We start from the raw sequence: 24,805 nt of genomic DNA on the forward strand, positions 1-24,805 counted from the left end.
AAAATTTAGGGAGAGTCCATTTTCAGAGAATCACTTAATAATTCTTCGATAAAAATCATTTAGAATCGTTTCTATTGCTTTCTCTCCAATCGCATTTATTACTGCCTGGAAAAGGACCAATTTCGAATGTTGTCTTTTAAGTGGAGTCTCATTTACATATAATCTAAGGAATACAAGTGGACCTAAAATTGAACCCTGTGTCACTTCCGTTCTGATCTCTCCCCAGTTGCTAAATTTTTCTACCCTTGCAACATTGTTTCAATTATTCAGCACAACTCTTCTGTCAATAAGTATAATTGAAACTAGTTCTGTGTGCAATCATCGGTTCCGCAAAACTTGAGGTTTTCTAAGTATGTAACATGATCTGTACAAACGAACTCTTTGAAAAGATCACAAAAGATAGCATCCAACACTACCTCTTTTAACTTACCCTTACAACATTCTATCCAGTTCTCATTAATAAGCCTAACTGCTTTGTATCAACATTTAAAACAGTGATGTCAGCCATATTTAATTTTCCATAGTTGTCCTGTATTATAGGCCGTTTGTGTTTCGTAGTGTCAAATAAGCAAACATATTATCCGAAGTTCTTCATTTAACCATTTTTAACACATCAAAAAAATAAGATGATAACCTGAAGGAAACTCTAGAACACACATCTCTTGATGAAACAATGAGCTGCAGCATCTCGAAACACAACAATGAAAGTAATGAATTTATCGAAAAACGCATTTACATTTCATGGTAGTCCGAAATAAGTGCCACTAAATTCAGGTTACATCGCAATAATCATATTATGAATTGTAAGATTGTTGAGATGATTTGAACGTGAAGTGAAGGTTTATGTAATAATGAAGCTATACTTACGAAGGAGCATAACGTGAGAGAAATGTCTCGTTTGCCGACTACTAGCGTAAAACTTTCGTAACTGCCGATTATAAATTCGAATTTGGATAAATTGAAGCAATATTCGCTGGTCTTAAGACGAGATGTTGATCCAACATGATAGCCTGAAGGTTTAAAACATTGGGTTAGGGAATGACGAATGATGTTGAAAGGAAACAATAAATAAAAGAAAAGTAAGCATTGTAAAAATAATTTTTTAGTGAAAACAACATTTTTGTTCTTGGGCTCCATTTATTTAGAACCCTTCTTCGTCTCGTTGTGTTTTTGGCTTTTACTCATTATCATGTAATGCCAATACAAATTGGTATATCATAAGGATGGTAACAAATCCTGTTAATATGTTGGTACTCTTAGGAGTGCATGACAACACTCGATAACGGTTTCGAAGGCTAAAATTAAGAAAGAAGATGAGGAAAAATTAAATACAGCCTATATAAAAAAAACGCCACTTTCCTGTAGAAAATTGGTGCACCTTTTCGTGGTGGTCTCTCTTCTTTCTACTGTCGATCTGAGAAGGAATTAATGTATACCTGAAGTGGGGACTGATTCATATCACATAAAGTTGTTCGTTGTCTTGCAAGGCAAGTTGAAGCGAAAGATAGGAGCATTTAGCTAGCAAATCCGTACTGCCACACCACGTACGGTGTGGGCATCCACGACCTTGTTCTTCACAGTGTCGGCACATCACTGGTAATGGTCCGTTCGTGCGCGTTTTTGGGACGAGGTTTCTCGCTACCGAGCCAGAACGATACGCTAGTGAACCGACAGGAGAAACGTAAATTAAATTACATTCTATCTCAAAACGAGTTTCGAGTGGAATCTTTTACAGAGAACAATCGGAATTGAGGAACCGAAATATAACGAATGCCACAAAAACCAATTAAAAAACTTGATGCAGATTGCATTACTAAGTACAATACAATTCAGTACAATTTTGAACCACTGGGCCACCGATCACTTCTGATCCCTTCACTTCTATTATTCACTAAGTCAGATAGTCCAGTCGCCCGGTCAAAGACGACATCATGTACAGGGTGTTTCAAAAAAGACCGGTATATTTGAAACGGCAATAAAAACTAAACGAGCAGCGATAGAAATACACCGTTTGTTGCAATATGCTTGGGACAACAGTACATTTGCAGGCGGACAAACTTTCGAAATTACAGTAGTTACAATTTTCAACAACAGAGGGCGCTGCAAGTGATGTGAAAGATATAGAAGACAACGCAGTCTGTGGGTGCGCCATTCTGTACGTCGTCTTTCTGCTGTAAGCGTGTGCTGTTCACAACGTGCAAGTGTGCTGTAGACAACATGGTTTATTCCTTAGAACAGAGGATTTTTCTGGTGTTGGAATTCCACCGCCTAGAACACAGTGTTGTTGCAACAAGACGAAGTTTTCAACGGAGGTTTAATGTAACCAAAGGACCGAAAAGGGATACAATAAAGGATCTGTTTGAAAAATTTCAACGGACTGCCGTTCGCCGTGTTGCAGCTGCGGTCCAAATGACGCCAACGTCCACGTATCGTCTCATGCGCCAGAGTTTACACCTCTATCTATACAAAATTCAAACGCGGCAACCCCTCAGCGCCGCTACCATTGCTGCACGAGAGACATTCGCTAACGATATAGTGCACAGGATTGATGACGGCGATATGCATGTGGGCAGCATTTGGTTTACTGACGAAGCTTATTTTTACCTGGACGGCTTCGTCAATAAACAGAAGTGGCGCATATGGGGAACCGAAAAGCCCCATGTTGCAGTCCCATCGTCCCTGCATCTTCAAAAAGTACTGGTCTGGGCCGCCATTTCTTCCAAAGGAATCATTGCTATCTGGACATTCTTCGTGAATTTGTGGCGGTACAAACTGCCTTAGACAACACTGCGAACACCTCGTGGTTTATGCAAGATGGTGCCCGGCCACATCGCACGGCCGACGTCTTTAATTTCCTGAATGAATATTTCGATGATCGTGTGATTGCTTTGGGCTATCCGAAACATACAGGAGGCGGCGTGGATTGGCCTCCCTATTCGCCAGACATGAACCCCTGTGACTTCTTTCTGTGGGGACACTTGAAAGACCAGGTGTACCGCCAGAATCCAGAAACAATTGAACAGCTGAAGCAGTACACCTCATCTGCATGTGAAGCCATTCCGCCAGACACGTTGTCAAAGGTTTCGGGTAATTTCATTCAGAGACTACGCCATATTATTGCTACGCATGGTGGATATGTGGAAAATATCGTACTATAGAGTTTCCCAGACCGCAGCGCCATCTGTTGTTGAAAATTGTAACTACTGTAATTTCGAAAGTTTGTCTGCCTGAAAATGCACTGTTGTCCCAAGCATATTGCAACAAACGGTGTATTTCTATCGCTGCTCGTTTAGTTTTTATTGCCGTTTCAAATATACCGGTCATTTTTGAAACACCCTGTACTTTATTATATTTCGGTTGTTTACAAGAAATAGTTAATAATTTTACCTCCTAAGTTGTACGGATAGTACAAGAAATCTGAATTCAGTGCATCATTGAGAGACCTCTACAATTTAGAAACAATCAGTAACATGCTAGATACTTTGAAGAGAAAAATAAAACTTTTAAAAGTATCCAAAAAAACAGTAATATTGACATTCTCTCTTCAGGCCTTCCTGATTTCTACAATTAGTGTCTTGTTTCTTTATCACACACTTGTTCCAAACGACGTGAATTATTTTGGATTTATTCCAGTCTCTGACTTCCCCTACGGTTTTGCATTCTGCAGCTCTCTCTCTATTACCGTGGAAGTTATTCCCTGATGTCTTACCAGATGTCCTATCATCTTGCCCTTTCTTCTTGTCAGTGTTTCCCATATATCCCTTTCCTTACCGATTCTGTGCAGAACCTCCTCATTTCTTATCAGTGCCACTTCAAGTATCCTTCTATTGCACCTCATATCAAAAGCTTCGATTCTCTTCTTTTCCGGATATTCCAAAGTCCATGATTCACTCCCTTACTTGGGCTTGCTCCGAACATTCATTCTCAGAAATTTGTTTTTCAAGTTAAGACCGACGTTTTATAGTAGTATGCTTCTCTGGCAAAGACTATATTCTTTCCCTGTACTAGTATCTTTACTTATGCTCTCCTTGATGCGTCTGACACGTGTTATTTTGTGTTCAAGACAGCAGAATTATTTCACATTATCTACATCATCGTTCATAATTCTGATATCAAGTGTCTCACTAATCTCATTCTGCTTCTCCTAATTCCCTCGTGTGTCTTTAGGGACCAGCAGACTGTTCTTTCCATGCATTACGTCATGTAAGACTTCCTCAATTTCACTGAGGATGGGGATGTCATCAGCTAAAAATATCACTGATATCCTACCGACCACTACCGAACCTTCATTTCTAACATTCGTCTTTAGACTTTCCAGCCTTGGTGTCACCAGCTTATAACGTTTACTACATTTTCCTCCCTTCAGCCGATCATAACTAACTACACTACTGGCCATTAAATTGCTACACAAAGAGGAAATTCAGATGATAAACGGGTATTCATTGACAAATATATTATACTAGAACTGAGATTTGATTACATTTTCACTCAATTTGGGTGCATAGATTCTGATAAATCAGTACCCAGAACAACCACCTCTGGCCGTAACAACGGCCTTGATACGCCTGGGCATTGAGTCAAACAGAGCATGGATGGCGTGTACAGGTACATCTGCCCATGCAGCTTCAACACGATACCACAGTTCATCAAAAGTAGTGACTGGCGTATTGTAACGAGCCAGTTGCTCGGCCACCATTGACCAGCCGTTATCAGTTGGTGAGAGATCTGGAGAATGTGCTGGCCAGGGCAGCAGTCGAACATTTTCTGTATCCAGAAAGGCCCGTACACAACCTGCAACATCCGGTCGTGCATTATCCTGCTGAAATGTAGGATTTCGCAACGATCGAGTGAAGGGTAGAGCCACGGGTCGTAACACATCTGAAATGTAACGTCCACTGTTCAAAGTGCCGTCAATGCGAACTAGAGGTGACCGAGACGTGAAACCAATGGCACCCCATAATATCACACCGGGCGATACGCCAGTATGGCGATGACGAGTACACGCTTCCAATGTGCGTTCACCGCGATGTCGCCAAACACGGATGCGACCATAATGATGCTGTAAACAGAAACTAGATTCGAACAAAATGACTTTTGCCATTCGTAGACCCAGGTTCGTCGCTTAGTACACCATCGCAGGCGCTCCTGTATGTGATGCAGCGTCAAGGGTAACCGCAGCCATGGTCTCCGAGCTGATAGTCCATGCTGCTGCAAACGTCGTCGAACTGTTCGTGCAGATGGTTGTTGTCTTGCAAACGTCCCCAACTGTTGACTCAGGGATCGAGACGTGGCTCCACGATCCGTTGCAGCCATGCGGATAAGATGCCTGTCATCTCGACTGCTAGTGATACGAGGCCGTTGGGATCTAGCACGGCGTTCCGTATTACCCTCCTGAACCCACCAATTCCATATTCTGCTAACAGTCATTGGATCTCGACCAACGCGAGCAGCAATGCCGCGATACGATAAACCGCAATCGCGATAGGCTACAATCCGACCTTTATCAAAGTCGGAAACGTGATGGTACGCATTTCTCCTCCTTACACGAGGCATCACAACAACGTTTCACCAGGCTACGCCGGTTAACTGCTGTTTGTGTATGAGAAATCGGTTGGAAACTTTCCTCATGTCTGCACGTTGTAGGTGCGCCACTGGCGCCAACCTTGTGTGAATGCTCTGAAAAGCTAGTCATTTGCATATTACAGCATCCTTTTCCTGTCGGCTAAATTTCTCGTCTGTAGCACGTCGTCTTCGTGGAGTAGCAATTTTAATGGCCAGTAGTGTATGAAAGCTACACTTGCGATGTTCGAAGCTTCGTCTCGTACTTTTACTGATGTTCGTAAGCACTCTGGAACCGTGCTGCGCATCTATGAACACTGTTTAATTTCGCACAGCTCTGTGGATGCGACCGCTACGATAGTGCCAAAGCTACACATCATTGTCTTCCTGTTAGAACTATGGCCACAGTGTATTACGGCGCCCTTTAATAGCTTGTTCATCCACGTATTTCAGATATTTTCCCTCCGATCAGTTGTCAGTAAACCAAAACGGTTTTAATGTTTTTTTTCCGAGCGACTTTTCATTTAACCACTCTGCATCACAGTTAAGTTTTTACAGATTTTCTGAATGTGGATATAATTTTATGTGTCACATTTCCTTCACACAGCACTAGCAACCTTGGGCGCGAATAACCAAGGAGTAAAAAGCACTGCACATCATCATAACCATCTTCATCATCCAGTTATTTTCCCACTGATACTTAACACAGATTAGGTCCCACTGGAATTTTTTGGGAAGAAGAAATTTTCGTCGAATGCACTGAGGAAGGTGACGCTGCGAAAGAAAGTGGACTCGTAGTTAAGAGGTCGACGGTTCATATTCCCGTCCGGCTATCCAGTTTCATGTTTCTTTTTTTTGTTTTCTTTAAATCCCACAAGATGAATGTCAGCATAATTCCCCTGAAATAAAACGGTCGATATCCTTCCCCATCCTTCCATTATCCAAGTTCGTACTACGTCTCTAATGACGAATCATCCTTTCTTCTTCGTCAATTGCAAAGACAATCTTTGTGTCAAACAAATGTGCGTAGTTGGAAATATTTTTTGTGTAGCAGTAAACGAAATTCCACATAAATGGAGATAATAAAACGAGTTGCGATTTTTTTCCCTTTCATCGAATAAAAGAACACCACTTTCAACGAGTTTCAAACAAGAGTGGTGATAACAATTTATTTTACTGCCGACCGATATTGGTTAAGCATGGCTGTTAGATGGCACGACATACGCTTCAATTGCAAATGCAGTATTATAATAACGTTGTAAGGTGGTGTGGGGTGGCTGGTGGAATTTATGATGTTATTTGAATTTAATGTAGAAAATATGTATTTCCCGGCCGATTAACCATATGTGGGGCGGCGGGTGGAATGATTGTTGTTATAAAATGTTTCTATTATTTATGCTGTCTTTTGCCGTTCTCAACACTGGCTCTCTAACCACAATATTGGCAACCAGAAAGTGATTAGCAAAATGTGAAGCCTGTAGTTAGAATTCCTAGTGCCCACTTCATCTGAGAAATACACTTATAGCTACAGCTTATAACTCTGAGGAATTAGGAGATTGTCTGGGATTCATAATCAAAAACGATTCTGTCTAAAATGTTCACTATATTCTGAAAGTCACAGACCAAAAAAAAGAATCCACACAATCCAACTACCAGAGCAGTTCAGAGTCTAATGCGCTGATGCAACTATAACTGTTCAAATTAAATGTTTAAGTGAATGCTCGCCATAATTTGATGATAATGTTCATCAAACGCCACGCTAAATAATGGTAGAATGTTTGTCCCGCGGCGGCACGTGAAAATACGACATACGCAAACTGAAGATAGATCATTAAAGTCATCCCAGAATTAACACTTCACTCGAAAACGATTTCATGGTTACGCGTATCCCGAGTAACTTATTACGGCATCCGAGGCTGTTTATAGCAATGATACCGAAGCGACGCGACTCCCGACACAGGTGGCGCGCTAATCAGCGTCTGGGGAGAACTGGGGCCTTCCTTCCTCGCGCAGCGTTCTTATATATAAAGCCGCGGTGCGGACGGATAAGGAAACGCCTGATCAAATCGGCTCTCGCGACTAGCCACTGGGCTAGTAATGCACCACTTTAAGTTATTGCTTCCTTTGCTGATGGCCACTGATGCTCTCAATTTAAGTGTGCAATCATCACACAGGTAAGTAATCATAATAAAAGTCTGACGTGGCTAAGTCAAATATTTTGGGCGAGAGAATTAATTTAATTACACTACACGCAGTAGACGAGCTCTGAACTTGCCCTTTGGAGATACGCTTTCGCTATAGTTTTATAGTTATTCAGTTGAAACTTCTCACATCTTTATGATTATAGCGGATCTCCCTTCTACTTAAATTTAAACATCCTAACCTTATTTATTCGCCTACTTAATCTATCTTGCTTCCTTAATTTTTAAGACAAAAACCAGAAAATTATGAATTTCAACTAAAATTTTAATTTGTGAGATCCAGAATACTGTTTCTACTAAACTATTATGAAAAAGGAATCTAAATACAAATTTTTAAGTCTCTAGCTCTTTTCTGTTGCGCCAATGATTTTTACAGAAAAACGTCCAAAGTTCGAAAATGGTTAAAGTTATTGAACTGATATTCAACACATATTGATTTAGTATTACTCCTGACATGCTAGAAACGTTTCAGGTTATTTACTTGATTTTTAAAGTATTGCGCAAAATTTATGACGTCAGAGCTAGTTACAGCGGACTAGGCTGGCACACAATGGAAAGACTGATGTGAATTTTATACGGCGTGAGTAGGCTGCTTCCCTACAGTGGCTGTAATTTTTGGACCTTACAAGCACTCATCTACATACACTGTCATGATTTACAACTGGAATTAGGAATCATTTCATAGGTTGTACATCGCATATATGAATATTTAAATAAGACTGACATTGTCATGTACGCCTTATAAATAATCGTTAACGCCTATTGCATGAGAGGTGACGGAGTGTCTTTATTATCAAAACGGCATAATGAATGATTGCCTATACTAGTAGAGGTTGTAATGCCAGTGGAAACGAAACAGCAGACGTAACTCAAGCTGTGGTTGGAAAAGCCCGTACTGATGTGTTGGTCCTCCTTAACACAGGAAGTCGCCAAGATGAACAGGTGTGGCACCTGAGTGGTGGAGCACAATATAGCGGCGGCCGGCCGATGTTGAAGGGGGGGGGGGGGCGAAGAATAACCGGATAATATTTCGGAAACTCTGAAAATCTCGGACGCAGCAGAGAGGAACAAGGAAGCATTACCTCGGAAATCACGCAGGCTGGGTTATTTCCGAGGAATTTTACTCTCAGAAGTGTACAATTTTATGTACTCCTAATTAATGAGGATAGGTATTTCCGCGCAAACTTTCAGCGCTGGACGACAAAAGACTAAAATATGGTTGGTCGGCGTTCGGAAGAATCTGTAGAGAGGGAGAATATTCCATAGTTTCGAGAATGTGATTCGCCTTCTGCAGTTACGAGGGAGGGGAACTGAGCTCTGCTGCGGACCCAGAAGTGGAGAGAAAGATGTCTTCTGTTTTGAGCGCCCGTGTTTTATAGTCACTCAGTATCAGCTTTGTTGGTACAGACGGACTTGCTGTCATTGCTCTCAGGAGATTTTATAGATAGAACGGCTAGGTACTGTAGAGTTGCAAACTTATACGACTCTGGACTTCGCGTCCGGGTAGGGAGTTGTCATTGAGTATGCAGTGTTCACTGATTGAGAGCACTTCTTGTGTCTATACTCACGTGGAGACGTTATCTGAATTCCGCCCTTGTGGCTGGGAGTTCGCGTTTCTTGTCTGTAGAACACAGAGAGGAGAAGACATTATTAGATTTACTAGTCAGAGGACCGCCTTCTGCCGTCCTAGTGTTAGAAAGAATTTCTATTTTGTGATTGGAGTTCTTCCAACGTCGCAGACGTGTCTGAGAACCATCACCCTAATGCATCAGACACAGTACACATGGTGATATTGCTAATTGCTTTGGTTTATTAGGACTATAAAGCTAAACAGCTGTGATAACGTAAGGTGTATTTCCACTGAGGTTCCACATCACTGTAGATCATGTCTGAAACTATTGTCTTCTAGTGTTTGGTGCATAGATGTTGTCAGTCATCTCGCATTATTTATATTAGATCGTGTAGCCATAAAAGAGGGGAGATTTAGGCAATTTGATCAGTCATATTAGTTAGGAAATTCAGTTGTATCTTTCTATGTCCATTGGACACTGATATATAACATTTCTAATATATAAAAGGGTTTTTAATCTACAGTAAACGTATAAGCAGATACTTATCATTTTGTAGTTACTAGTTCCCTTAACCATTCATTTATGTTTTTGTTGTAATTTATGTGTTAAAGAGCAAGAACGGGGAAATAATATCACAACTAAGAGATCCCAAGATCTGCTGCTGGGGGTAGTCATACAGGCCCATATCTTGATTCTCACGTTCACTATATTCTGTTGCGCACATTCATATTTACACCTGCCTGGCGTAGCATCTTGGAACATAAGCAAGGAGCGAAAAGACATGATAATCACTGAGAAATAAATCTATAGTGGAGAGCACCAATGTTAGTTCTGGAAATCGCCATAGGAGTCTAGTTGCTTTTCACTAGTTTCACGCTGTCCTCAACTAGTTTCTCACTTGTGCTACTTTACCATCTCTGTGTAACCGGTATACGCTGAAATCCCTATAATCTGAATGTCTTGCACGTTTGGCGCTTTGCAGCTTGTAGAAATCGTAAACATGTCATCTTATTCATTAATTGTTCGACAGAACTGCTTTGTAGTAGTAAGCCACTTCACCAGACTTGTTTACGGCGTTGTCCATCATCAGCGGTATATGTATTGCACAAACACATATATTTCTAATAATAAGTTACTTACAGTGTATACTGTAGTGTTGTCGGTAAATGTGATTTTTCAATGCGTTCTAATTCGACTTGCCTTCTACGTGATATTCTGCAGCGTGTCTCAATGACGTTATTTCGAATGGTCATATAATAAGACGATTACATGATTAATATATACACCTATGTAACCCCCATAAGGAATTCTTTTACGAAATATATGCAGTTGTTACTGGCCATCACTGTACACGAATAGTGTACATGCACAACTTACCGATGAGCTAATGACCTGAGATTTTAAACTTAGCTGACAATTGGATAGGAGTAAAAACTACGTATTTGCAACAGGGCACCGGGTGGTGGTAAAACGGGGTGACAACAAAGCATAATGGAGAGCACCGCCTGTCGTGTTTGGGTTCCTGCACGATGGCTGTGATTAGCAGATTGCGTCACAGCCCCTACAGGCGCTTTGTGCTTGAATTACTTGCCACAGAAAACGGTTAGCGACATGGAAACTCATTCGATTTATAGGTGCATGTCTGCAACGACTGAAATAGTTTCTCTTCAGTGTAACACTTGGGACCTGGAAAGTAACTGCTGTGACTGCTGGGGATGGAGGTCAAAATGACTACTGTGTCAATTTCAACCGATTTTGGTATGTGCGTGACTGATTTTACCACATTTTTATTAATTCATTCTCTTGCCTGTCTGTTTTGTAGAAATTTTGCAATTGCTTTAAAACGTAACTTCCTGATGAGCTAGAAACTAGAAACTCAGTGTACACTGGTGTCCAAAATTAAAGCAAAGAGTCACTGTTTCCTTCCCCTATGTCTAATTCGCGATATGGTCGTACAAACTATCAAGAGATGTCCGTACCATCGTATCTGCACGGAAGATGGCATTCTTGTCAACGGACAACCACACCAACGATGACATCAGGGCACCTATCAAACCGAATAGTGTTTGCCGGGTAGTCCCACATCCACAATCGCTGTGTGTACGCTCACAGACGGTGCAGTATTGCACAGAGAAGACGCTTACGCGGCTCTCTGCAGTGGAGGGCCATGGGAAGAACGGAAGTAGGACAGCCGCAAGCTGGTGTGGTCCGATGGCTTAATGTAAATCACTATGCTATTTTCCGGATGTGGCGACAGTTTATAGACAATGAAACTGTATCCTGAAGACCAAGGCAGGGTCGACCACGGTTGACATCAGGAGGAGAGAACCTTTATGCGGGTGCAAGGGTGAGGCAGCACCGCCTTAGTGCTGCATGGCAGCTGGTATCTTACCTTGCAGCATCCACTGCACCTGTTGGAGTGGAGACAAACGGTGTACAGAAGGCTTCGGCAGTGTAGCTTTTACTGTCGGAGACCTGCTGTATGCATACCACCGTCGCGTCTTCACAGAAGGGAACGTCTACAGTGGAGCCGTAAACATGCCACCTGGACGGTCGAACTGTGGGCCAATGTTCTTTTCACAGAAGAGTACAGATTGGTCTGGACAGTGATTGTGGACGGATTCGCGCCTGGAGGGAACGTGGAACACGATTTCGTGGCCCAACCATTGTGGAAAGAGACTGATACGAGAATGTATGGGCAGGGATTATGTTGATCACTCGAACACCACTTTACGAAATTGTACGGTTAAATCGGAAAGGCTTTACTGCTGTCAGGTATCGTGACGAGACCTTGGGATCCCATGTGCGGTTGTTGCGAGGTGCTGTGGGCCCAGACATCGTATTGCTGGACAGTAATGCCCGACCTCATAGAGAACGGCTGGTTGATGTTTTCCAGAACGGAAGATATTGCACGCATGGCATGGCCAACTCGCTCTACCTATTTGAATCCCATACGACATGTCTGGGACGCACTAGGGGGACGGACTGTACCGCATCAGCGTCCACCGACCACTCTCAAAGACTTGCGAGCAGCTCTACAGGAATAATGAGCATTATTGCCTCGAAATAAGATTGATGACATCGTCTACACGATGCCCCGTCGTTTTCAGGCCTATGTTGCCGCCAGAGGTGGTCATCCAATATTGAGAGCATTAACCAGTTGTCGGAATGTGCGTGTAAATCCGTTCAGTTGGAAAAAAACGACGAACATTTTTGTCTACCGTTATGCATATTGCAGTTGTTTACGTTCTGTATTCTTTATATTGTTTCTACACTACTGGCCATTAAAACTGCTGCACCAAGAAGAAATGCAGAAGATAAACGGGTATTCATTGGACAAATATATTGTACTAGAACTGACATGTGATTACATTTTCACGCAATTTGGGTGCATAGATCCTGAGAAATCAGTACCCAGAACAACCACCTCTGGCCGTAATAATGGCCTAGATACGCCTAGGCATTGAGTCAGAGCTTGGATGGCGTGTACAGGTACAGCTGCCCATGCAGCTTCAACACGATACCACAGTTCATCAAGAGTAGTGACTGGCGTATTGTGATCAGCCAGTTGCTCGGCCACCATTGATCAGACATTTTCAGTTGGTGAGAGATCTGGAGAATGTGCTTGTCAGGGCAGCAGTCGAACATTTTCTGTATCCAGAAAGGACCGTACAGGACCTGCAACAAGTGGTCGTGCATTATCCTGCTGAACTGTAGGGTTTCGCTGGGATCGAATGAAGGGTAGAGCCACGGGTCGTAACACATCTGAAATGTAACGTCCGCTGTTCAAAGTGCCGTCAATGCGAACAACAGGTGACCGAGACGTGTAACCAATGGCACCCATACCATCACACCGGGTGATACGCCAGTATGGCGATGACGAATACACGCTTCCAATGTGCGTTCAAATGGCTCTAAGCACTATGGGACTTGACATCTGTGGTCATCAGTCCCCTAGAACTTAGAATTACTTAAACTGAACTAACCTAAGGACATCACAAACATCCATGCCCGAGGCAGGATTCGAACCTGCGACCGTAGCGGTAGCGCGGTTCCAGACTGTTGCGCCTAGAACCGCTCGGCCACAAAGGCCAGCCAATGTGCGTTCACCGCGATGTCGCCAAACACGGATGCGACCATCATGATGCTGTAAACAGAACCTGGATTCATCCGAAAAAATAACGTTTTGCCATTCGTGCACCCAGGTTCGTCGTTGAGTACACCATCGCAGGCGCTCCTGTCTATGATGCAGCGTCAAGGGTAACCGCAGCCATGGTCTCCGAGCTGATAGTCCATGCTGCTGCAAACGTCGTCGAACTGTTCGTGCAGATGGTTGTTGTCTTGCAAACGTCCCCATCTGTTGACTCAAGGAACGAGACGTGGGTGCACGATCCGTTACAGTCATGCGGATAAGATGCCTGTCATCTCGACTGCTAGTGATACGAGGCCGTTGGGATCCAGCACGGCATTCCGTATTACCCTCCTGATCCCACCGATTCCATATACTGCTAACAGTCATTGGATCTCGACCAACGCGAGCAGCAATGTCGCGATACGATAAACTGCAATCGTGGTAGGCTACGATCCGACCTTTATATAAAGTCGGAAACGTGATGGTACGCATTCCTCCTCCTTACACAAGGCATCACAACAACCTGTTCACCAGGCAACGCCGGTCAACTGCCGTTTGTGTATGAGAAATCGGTTGGAAACCTTCCTCATGTCAGCACGTTGTAGGCGTCGCTATAAAGTCGGAAACGTGATGGTACGCATTCCTCCTCCTTACACAAGGCATCACAACAACCTGTTCACCAGGCAACGCCGGTCAACTGCCGATTGTGTATGAGAAATCGGTTGGAAACCTTCCTCATGTCAGCACGTTGTAGGCGTCGCCAGCGGCGCCAGCCTTGTGTGAATGCTCTGAAAAGCTAATCATTTGCATATCACAGCATCTTCTTCCTGTCGGTTAAATTTCGCGTCTGTAGCACGCCATCTTCGCGGTGTAGCAATTTTAATGGCCAGTAATGTGAGTTACTGTTACCTGACTATATGTTTTGTGGCAAAATAAACACTACCTTGCAAAATTTCGGTTTGTTGCTTTAATGTTGGACACCAGTGTAGTTGAGAATAGGATGGAAATGCAATGTTAAAGCGTTTTTTCGTCAGGCGTGCGGTGGCCTTTCCCCTTCTTTCCTGCTGGCAATCCTCTGTGTGAGCTTGAATCTTTCTAATTTTTACCTTCGCGGTGTTTTCGTGAGATATACGCATCAGGAAGCAATGTACTGGCTGACTCAAGTGAAGCTAAAGTGAAAATGGAAACTTGAAAAGCACCACATGTCTTTGTTGTAAACTCATCAATGTGTTTGAAATCGACTGCAATTTTTTTTTTTTTGATTGTGAGTTTTTAATCACTATGAAAATATTTGAAGGTTTACAACGAAAAAATAGGGGCGCATGTCACAAGTAATTCTTTCGTGCTTACTTCGCCTCCTTACTATTATCCGTTGAGTATGGCATAGTTTTTCCTTTTTAATCTTATATGTAATTTCATAGCTCTAAAAAATATACATCGAAAATTGTTAGGATTATCTATATGAGGTCAGAAATTTGGAAGAGGCTGACAGAAATTATTTGATGCTTTTTTGTCCAATTTTAAATCATGATATATTAAATATTGCTTTTTAATGACTATTAATTCTGTGCACAAACTAATTGGAAAATCAAATTAAATAGAAAAGTTTTCCGAGTATCCATATTCTTATTTGTTAAGAGAATTACGTTTAATATCAAAGGATGCACTTCCCACTACGTACTGGCTTTCGACACTTCATGACTGGCTACGGTCCCAGGCTACAACGTCAGGAGGTGTAAATCGTAGCCCTAGATCACCACATCTAGAATACTGCCTTCTGTGCTACTGTAATTACTGGCTCACGATGTTCTCGGCCACCTCAACACGCAATTTTATTAACGTCATCTGTTTTTCTACTCTTGGATGTTGCGGACCATCTTTTCTTATCTTGTAAGTACTACACCAAATACTCTCTACAGCCCGTTTGATATATTCTAGTACTGGTCTGTCCTTCCTTCAAGACGTTCCACAACTGCTGTTGCAGGGCTCTATGGGTTAGAGAGGGGTGAATGTGAGGTAAGTTTCAGTATCGCATAATTTTCAAATCTGCCGCTTCATAGCAAGGTAGACTTAATCCCTCAGAAGTACGTTTCGTCAAACTACGACAACGATTCGAGAGGATGGTGGATTCGCATCTAGAAGGGTTGATTGGAGTGCACCATGGAAGGCCACCAATATTTGTGGACGATGTGTATGAAAGCATGCGTCACAAATACACGTTGTGCAACGAACAGCAGGGTCCCAACATGGACAGGTCTGTTGAGTAAAGAGGTCACCAATCGTTGACTCCGCTGTGCGCGTACCGTGGAGTGAGAGATTTGAAAGTGCCCCGACCTTCAATCTTTCTTTGTATCCAACGCTACATTTCCGCACATGGATTCCTTACGTAAACTTTATCTACTAAGTCTCTACACTCGCTAGAACTCTTTAATTGGAATTGTGAAAGGCCCTGCACCTCGGTATCTACTGTTCTTTCTAGAGCCAGTTTATGTATTCCTGGCTGTCGCATTAACCATTCTCTTCTGATAAGTCTTCCATAGAATTCTTTTCTCATCTATTCTTATTGGTAATTATTCTATCAGTAATTTAACTCTCCTCAGAATACTGAACCAAGATCTGGGGGTATCTTTGGAGACAGCTTCCATTAAAGTAATACCGTCTGTGCAAAGACAACACACCCGCTGCAAGCCGAGCAGCTTTAAACTCATGCATAGACTTTGATGAACCCCAACCTGCCAACAAAGCCATTCCACACACCAGCAACAAAAGAGGAAACTGCAGAAAATGAGAGTTTGGTTGAAAATGACAGTGTGGTTGGAAACAGAGCAACGGAAAAATATTTATTTTAATTATTTTTCTTTTTCATACTACTGCAGTTATGGATTTTTTGTAATCTCTTTACGTTACCAGCGAATAATCGGTGTAAATGAAACATAATTTGTTAGCAACAATATCAAAGAAGTGAAAAAAGTTCTTGAAATCTTCAAAAAGGAGGATTTCTGTGGTGTTTAAACACATGTTAAAATATCTGTAACAGTAGAGATATTCAGAATGCTTTGATTATGTGCTTTTCTACTTCCTCTCGTTCTTTAAATATATCGTGAATATGTTTTTCAATGGGTTGTATAATATGTCATGAATGTATTCCACGCCCTTTAATGTGTCCGAATTTGCTGAAAGCTAAATGCTGTTTTTGATATTGATTGATTTCTCTAAACATGCGTGAGCTTATATGATTACCCAAACTGGGAAAGAACACAACAAATGAGATGAAAGGACAATACCTCACAAGTATCGGAATGAGAAATATGCGATACAACTTTAAACTCTCAAAAACGAAACACGACATCCCGTGGAAATGTAACACTCTAATAATGTTATTTGTAAATAAAAATATATCCCATTTTATTATACGAGCCGGTGCACAATTTCGAATCGTTGCAAAATCATCGTGCATACGAAGTTTAAAAGTACAAAAAATGCAGGACGTCTCTTTATCGGTGATACTAATTAAATTTTTTGGACATTTTCGTCTAACTCTTTGATGTCAAACAAACCGCGTTCGTCCATTGGACTCATGTCAACTGTAGTTGATTGAGGGGGGGGGGGGGGTGTGGCTTCATGAAAAATAACGATGTCTTTTGTTCTTTGGGTTAATGCTCTATGTCTATGAACTGACCGCGTCCAGTAATATTTTTGTCGCTCGTCTTTGATATTAGCTACCTTTCCTGTGTAAGAGCTGAACTTCTAAGCACTATGTCGCCAGTTTTACCAACGATTTAATTGGGTGACGCCACCGGTATTCCAGGCAGCAACGTCACAGGACTGTGCGTCTGATGCAGTGGAGCCTTTTCATACAGGCATCTATTGCCGGCCGATGGTGGCCGAGCGGTTCTGGCGCTACAGTCTGGAACCGCGCGACCGCTACGTCGCAGGTTCGAATCCTGCCTCGGGCTTGGATGTGTGTGTTGTCCTTAGGTTAGTTAGGTTTAAGTAGTTCTAAGTTCTAGGGGACTTATGACCTCAGCAGTTGAGTCCCATAGTGCTCAGAGCCATTTGAGCATCTATCGATGCTTATCCCCATGCCGTCTTTGGCCGTGTTTCGCAAAGCGCATTTTCGGTGCTATTGTTTTCTCCGTACTCTGTTGCATGTCCCTAGACCTTTTCCAAATGTCAAATCAGGGAGAAAATGTTTCAAAAATTTATTACTAGACAGCGAACGGTCTTTGTGCCAAGTCGAGCTTTTCTCCGGAGCTTGAAGTGCCATGTGTCATGGTCTCTTCGATTTGCAAGAATGTTTGCCGGTGGGACATCCACAAATGTTGCGTGTAACGTACATGTTTAAAACATCCGCTGCAGTTGTACAGTTTTTTTGACTGGTGTATTTACGCTGCCAGGTTTCAGAGACTCAGCCCCACCTGCAGGTGTATTTACAAATAGTAGGACGAAACGTCCACGTCAAACCTAACTTACAAGGCAACACATCTGTCCTGTATGCCTCATTTGGATATTCACTCTTGCGAGTCACGACACGCACGGCACACGTGTTGCCTGGTAAGTTAGCTACCATACGGACGCTTCGACCTACTGTTTGTGTATACACCTTTAGATGGGGCTCAGCCCCGGAAACCTGGTAGTTTAAAGACTTCCGTCATAAAGAACTGTACAACTTCATCTGATGTTTTAATCACAAACTGCTGCATGTAACACCAGATAGTTTTAAGAGGTAACACACAGCTTTTTGGTGAGTGGGCGCGGTTTCTTGAGCTGCCACATTTTGCAATTACAGTGAAATGAAGGAAGATAAGCAAAGCCTTGTTCCGCACGATTTGCACTAGACGGGTGAGTCAGTTAAAAGAATGAACCCATTCGATGTAATTCCAATTCATGCAGCTGACTTTCTTGATTTTAAAGATGGTGTTGAAATATTGTTGTCAATGCAGGAGCGTAAAATCTCCTACTGCACTGTGAGCAAAGTGCGTCTCATTCAGCCATCTCAAATGGCTATTAAAAATTCTTACTCTGATACGGAAGAATGGAAAAATGTCAGCACATTCCAAAAGCGGAAAGACAATGGCAGACGTACGCTATGCCGTACTTTATCTGGAAGACCAGTCATCTTTACTAGTTTGAAATAGGAAGTCCTATAGAAGATGTTGCCATTTCTTTCTCAATAGCACAGGACGTATTACAGTAAACTTTGCAGCATCTGATCCCAAATAAGAAGCTGTGCGAGAAACAGACGTCGATACTAACAGATTATTATTCTTGAATTTTATTTTGTTATCCTCTTCTAAAAAGCTTTAAAAATGAGAAAATGTTTTGCTTGACTACGGTTATATTAGCTAAAATATTACTGCAGGATTTATGGAATTGTATTGTTGTAAATCAAACGTAATGCCTCAGTATTAATGACACTTGAAACTAAAGCTACCTCAATGGCACTTAGAACCAGTCAGTTACTCGTTGTGGCATTCAGAACATTCTTAGAGTTTTTTTTATTTTAGAATTTGTCTCGTTACCTTTTGCAGTGATGAAGTGGACATCATAATTCTGTGGTATTGAAGACAATTACCTACATGGCTGTTCACCGAAATTTATTCAAGAAAGGGCAAGGGTTTACATTGCTGTTTATAATATCAGGAAACTTGACAAAATTCCATTTGATTATTAATAAACGTAACCGCCAAAATTCCCACTGATTAATATTCAGTAAAGTAAAGAAACAGGATGGCAACTTCAAGAATGCTTATTAAAATTATGTAACCGATAAAGATGTTTGAAGCTTTCTGCCAGATTAAATCTGTGAGCCAGACCTTTGGCGGTCAGGGGCTCTACTGAGTGAACTAGCCAAGCAGGAGGCGTCAGTCCTCTCCACAGATTTACTTTCGCTAGTTCCTGTTCTCCTGCTTTCCAAACTATTGTGCGTTTGCTTGAAAGCTTTACATTATATCATGTATAAGCATTTTATTTCATTATTTTCACTTTTTTCAGTTTTTAAAATTGAGTGACATTATTAAACATTAATCAAACGTGTTTTGAAAGATTCATTTTACAAGTTGCGACAAGATGAATGTGGATAACCTATCAAAACAGTCACAAAAGGCCAGGTGCAATTAACACTTAACGGCGTAGGATTGAATCAAGATGCGTCTTATTCTCTAACTCCTCTTTTCGTCAGTTTGACTAATTTTTTTCAACCATTTCTTCTGGACTGCTGGATTTGCAATTCTATCACTGCATTCTGCTGTATTGTGTTGCATCATACGGGTTTGAGAAGAACCTATTTATTCAAGTTGACATACTTCTGAACTTCATTATTCACACTTTATTCTCTTCCATTGGTATCTTTTTAGTTTATATTGATACATTTTGGTCCGCAGTTGAGGTACAGATGAGCACACCCATGTTATATGAAAACCGTGTTCTTCAGAGTCTAGTGCAAACCCTTCGAGAGTGGAACATGGAAGTGGTCTCAGCGAGCCGTGACGAATGTTCTTTGACCACACGCTATTGGTAAACGACTGTTGCTGTTACGTTATGCAGCAGACGCCGGAAATCAAGCGCCATTGTTTTTAAATAGTCCCTTTCTGGAGTTAGACAAGCACTGCGCGATGAGAGGATAGAGTAGTCTGGGGACTGTGTTTTGGCAATGCTCTCTAAATGAAGCCCAGAAAAGCTCCAGACAGACAAGATCGTCAGTAAAGCATTTATTTAGGTGACCCGTTTCGGTAAGACTATATTACCATCTTCGGATCTTCAATTTTACAGTTCATACAATCTCCGCCATCTGAACTTTGTATTGTGTCATATCACAAATGCATGTGTAAGGACAGTAGATCACAATGGATCACCACATGTCATAACTAAAATAAAAGTGTATACAAAACATAAAATTAATGCACCAACTGCCAGTGTCTACGCTCATAACACAGCTGAATACAGACCACCCTATTAATCTGATATTTTGAGTATACAGTTATCTTAATTATGCCATGCGGACGTTCAAAGCATTCCACAGTTATTACACATACATTTGTGACATAACACGATACAAATCACAGATGGCGAAGATTGTTTGAATTTTAAGGATAAAGATCCGAACCATTCATCTAAAAAATACTTCATTGCCAACCATGGCTGTTAGGAGTTTCTCCAGAGTCCATCGTATTACAAATCGCCCCCATTCTTGTAATGCCAGGAAGCTCTGTAAATCGTCAGGTCCGCCATCATTCAAGGACAACGCTCAACTCACGTCTGCATCGAGACATCATTTACAGCGAACATGTAGTGTTAAAATTCTGTATTCCAAATCACAAGAAGGAATAAGATCCACTTTTTACGCCTCCCCCTTGCCCCTCCCCCCCTCTCCCCCATTCGCCCGACATAACCTAAGGGACGTCTATGTATATATGTACAAGTTGACATTTATTTGATTATAATTGCGCGTGTTAGACATTGATTCGTTTAAAAGAAGTGGTCTATGGGCTGAGAGTGGCATGAAGAATCTTAATGGTGCTCCAATTTGGTGATACTGAACCAGAAAGCAAAAGACTCGCCTAATCCTTAAAACCAAGTGAGAAAATGCAGATATGAGTTGCCCGTTGGGTAGTAATATCATAAACAGACGAGATGAAATTTTATTACCATGTCATGCAAATACTACGGTGTTTCGTCTGGTGACAGTAGTGGCTGAGGTTGAAGTGGAGGCAACAGTGTTGTCCGGTTGCTACTGAATGCGCATTTAAAGACGTGGGCTCGTGACTTCATAACTCCAATAGAGTAATCAATTCCGCGTTAAATGTGTGCACACTACGCAACAGAATTAAATTATCAGTTTTCAGGAACCCTGTAATTCTCTTCCACAGTGTGGCGCAGACGTTTGAAAATTAGCTCAAAGATGCTTACGTCCGTCCTCTGTAATCATGCAAGAGCGTGGCAGCCTGCGACATCGCCCTAGGGCTCCACAGCACTTCAAACATCACGGTGTCGACAGAAGCGAAAAAAGGCCAGAGCTCTGAGGTGGGTCAAAGACGTCGCATTGGCACCAAATCTCACACAACTCTGGCCGACACGACTGTGGGCGTGTCGCAGGATGGGAAGTCCGTCACACGCCCTCTTAGCCATATTTCACCCCTTTCTTTGAAGCCTCTGCAATTGAGGTCATAAATTACGTGGTTTTCTTATCGGGGCCGACGGAAAGATTTCAGACACATCGCCGTTCAGAATTAACAAGAAAACGCCTCAGAGGGTGGCACAAAGGGTGTCAATGAAACCACCCGTTTCCGTGAGGCGTCGATCCATGCACATTTCGCGGTCGAAAACGACAGTTCTCAGTGCAGTGAACAACAGAACAACTTTATTGACAACCTTCGTCACTGCTGACATCACTTTCTAAGGATATTGGGGGCTGCATCCCCATCGTACGTTATCGCACCCCTTTAGAGCGCAGAGCGACCGCAGCTTCTGCTCTCGTGTACAGGTTGTAACTACTTCGGACCGTACAAAATCATTCAGCGAAATTTGTTCGTGATCGGAAGCAGCAAAGGGGTTTATTCTTACGCTTTTTCAGTCCTCCTGGTTCACACTCTCCTGTGGCATAATGACTAAGTGGTGTGACCCTAACACATCCGAGAAGACAATGGCAAAGGATCGCTCGTTCGGCAATACCCACGGTGGCAGATGACCAGACTTAATGAGACTTTAAAAGATGTGCCTTTACAGAGAGAACCTGTGAAGTAGATCGAGATGTCCTGCAGGCAGGGAACAGGTATTGGAAGGGTGTCAAGTGGTTGTCTGCCAGTAGGGCTACTTCGAAAGTTTTATATGTAAAGGCATATTTTTAAAATGCTCAATATATGTGTGCAGGTGCCACCGCGAATATAACCGAACTAGAGAGGTCCTTAGAGGACTAGTTGTCGTTGTTTTGGCGTATCTGTTGTCACATCTTTCCGTGATCACGTCGTGGGAGAGTGTGAACCTAGAAGGCTGCTATCACTCTGAAATTACGTCGAATGGTTTTGTACGATCTATAGTGGTTCCAACTTCATCCGAGAGCAAACATTGCCGTCGCCCTGAACTCCAAGGAAATGTGATCACGTTCAGTGGGGATCACAGTGTCCTCAGAGAGGGTTTGAAACATCAGGAGGTGACAGCAGTCTCAAAGGTTGTCAAGAACCTCGTCCTATTCGTATTGCACTGAGAACTGTCGTTTTCGACGGCAAAATGTGAGGGAATCAAAGCCCCAAGGAAAAGGGTTGTTCCATTGACGTCTAAGGACTTTTCTTGCCGATTGTGAGTTGCGGTGTGTCTGAAATCTTTTCGTCGGTCACCCCGGTTTTCGACACACCTACTTGGGAAGCGACCGCGACGGCCGCGTGCCAGCGGATGGCCTGACCTGCGGACGGTACTACACTACTGGCGATTAAAATTGCTACACCACGAAGATGTGTTACAGACGCGAACTTTAACCGACAGCAAGAAGATGCTGTCATATGCAAATGATTAGCATTTCAGAGAATTCACACAAGGTATGGCGCCGGTGGCGACACCTAGAACGTGCTGACATGAGGAAAGTTTCCAACCGATTTCTCATACACAAACAACAGCTGACCAGCGTTGCCTGGTGAACGTTGTTGTGATGCCTCGTGTAAGGAGCAGAAATGCGTACCATCACGTTTCCGACTTTGATAAAGGTCATATTGTAGGCTGTCGCGATTGCGGTTTATCCTGTCGCGACGTGGCTGCTCGCGTTGGTCGAGATCCAATGACTGTTGGCAAAATATGTAATCGGTGGGTTCAGGAGGGTAATACGGAACGCCGTGCTGGATCCCAACGCCCTCGTATCACTAGCAGTCGATATGACAGGCATCTTATCCGCATGGCTGTAACGGGTCGTGCAGCCACGTCTCGATCCCTGAGACAACAGATGAGGACGTTTGCAAGACAACAACCATCTGCATAAACAGTTAGACGACGTTTGCAGCAGCATGGACTATCAGCTCGGAGACCATGGCTGCGGTTACCCTTGAGGCTGCATCACATAGAGGAGCGCCTGCGATGGTGTACTCAACGACGAACCTGGGTGCACGAATTTTTTCGGATGAATCCAGGTTTTGTTTACAGCATCATGATGGTCGCATCCGTGTTTGGCGACATCGCGGTGAATGCAAATTGGAAGCGTGTATTCGTCATTGTCATACTGGCGTATCACCCAGCTCGATGGTATGGGGTGCCATTGGTTACACGTCTCGGTCACCTCTTGTTCGCACTGACGGCACTTTGAACAGTGGACGTTAAATTTCAGATGTGTTACCACCCGTGGCTCTACCCTTCATTCGATCCCTGTGAAACCCTAAATTTCAGCAGGATAATGCACGACCGCATGTTGCAGGTCCTGTACGGGCCTTTCTCGATACAGAAAATGTTCGGCTGCTGCCCTGGCCAGCACATTCTCCAGATCTCTCACCATTTGAAAACGTCTGGTCAATGGTGGCCGAGCAACTGGCTCGTCACAATACGCCAGTCACTACTCTTGATGAACTGTGTTATCGTGTTGAAGCTGCATGTGCAGCTGTTCCTGTACACGCGATCCAAGCTCTGTTTGAATCAATGTCCAGGCGTGTCAAGGCCGTTATTACGATCAGAGGTGGTTTTTCTGGGTATTGATTTCTCAGGATCTATGGACCAAAACTGCGTGAAAATGTAATCACGTGTCAGTTCTAGTATATTTGTCCAATGAATACCCGTTTATCATATGCATTTGTTCTTGGTGTAGCAGTTTTAATGACCAGTAGTGTATGTACCCGAACCGGTAGCTAGTAAGTAAAATAAAAAAAATAGACTATAGACTGAATGATATAGTATTTCTCAAGCATAGGTCACGGGGAATGCAACGTTTCAGATATTTGACATCATTTACTAAGTGTTGACGTGCTACTGACGGCTTTAACATGGGAACGCCAGTGAGCGGGCTAATTTCCAGTGAGACTGCGGGCTCACCCGGCAGACGGCGTCGCTGTCGCCCTCGCCCTGCGCGCAGTGGCTGGGGGCGGCGGCGGCCCTCAGGGCGCTGGCGAGCGCCCTGGCCTTGCCGCCGAGCGCGTCACGCAGCCTGGCGCGCAGGTTGAGGAAGTCTGCGCAGGGTGCGCATGCGCCGTCGGCAGAGTCGCCGTCGCCGTCCGCCTCGGAGAAGCAGTCGGCTGCGCTGGGGGCGACGTCCACCGGCAGGTCGAACAGCGTGTCCTGCGGCCGCGACGACGCCAGCTGGCGCTCCACCTCTGCCGGGTACGCCGCATCCTGGCCGCTGTCGCTGTCCTCTGGGCAGCTGCGGGCAATGGGGA

General features: G+C 43.1%; 2 protein-coding genes across 2 annotated transcripts in view; one reads left to right on the top strand and one right to left on the bottom strand.

Moving 5' to 3' along the window:
* The window catches only part of LOC126263277 (uncharacterized), an 881,511-nt gene that overhangs the window by 281,822 nt on the left and 574,884 nt on the right, over nt 1–24,805 (top strand). The gene's annotated exons all lie outside the window — the stretch shown is intronic.
* Nucleotides 1–24,805, bottom strand: part of LOC126262375 (uncharacterized) — a 103,956-nt gene that overhangs the window by 21,249 nt on the left and 57,902 nt on the right. Inside the window, exon 2 of the mRNA XM_049958971.1 lies at nt 24,465–24,789. Within this exon, the coding sequence (XP_049814928.1) occupies nt 24,465–24,789 (325 nt within the window). The remainder of the gene's footprint in view (nt 1–24,464; nt 24,790–24,805) is intronic.

This window comes from Schistocerca nitens, chromosome 6 (assembly GCF_023898315.1).
Source record: "Schistocerca nitens isolate TAMUIC-IGC-003100 chromosome 6, iqSchNite1.1, whole genome shotgun sequence".
Lineage (NCBI taxonomy): Eukaryota > Metazoa > Arthropoda > Insecta > Orthoptera > Acrididae > Schistocerca > Schistocerca nitens.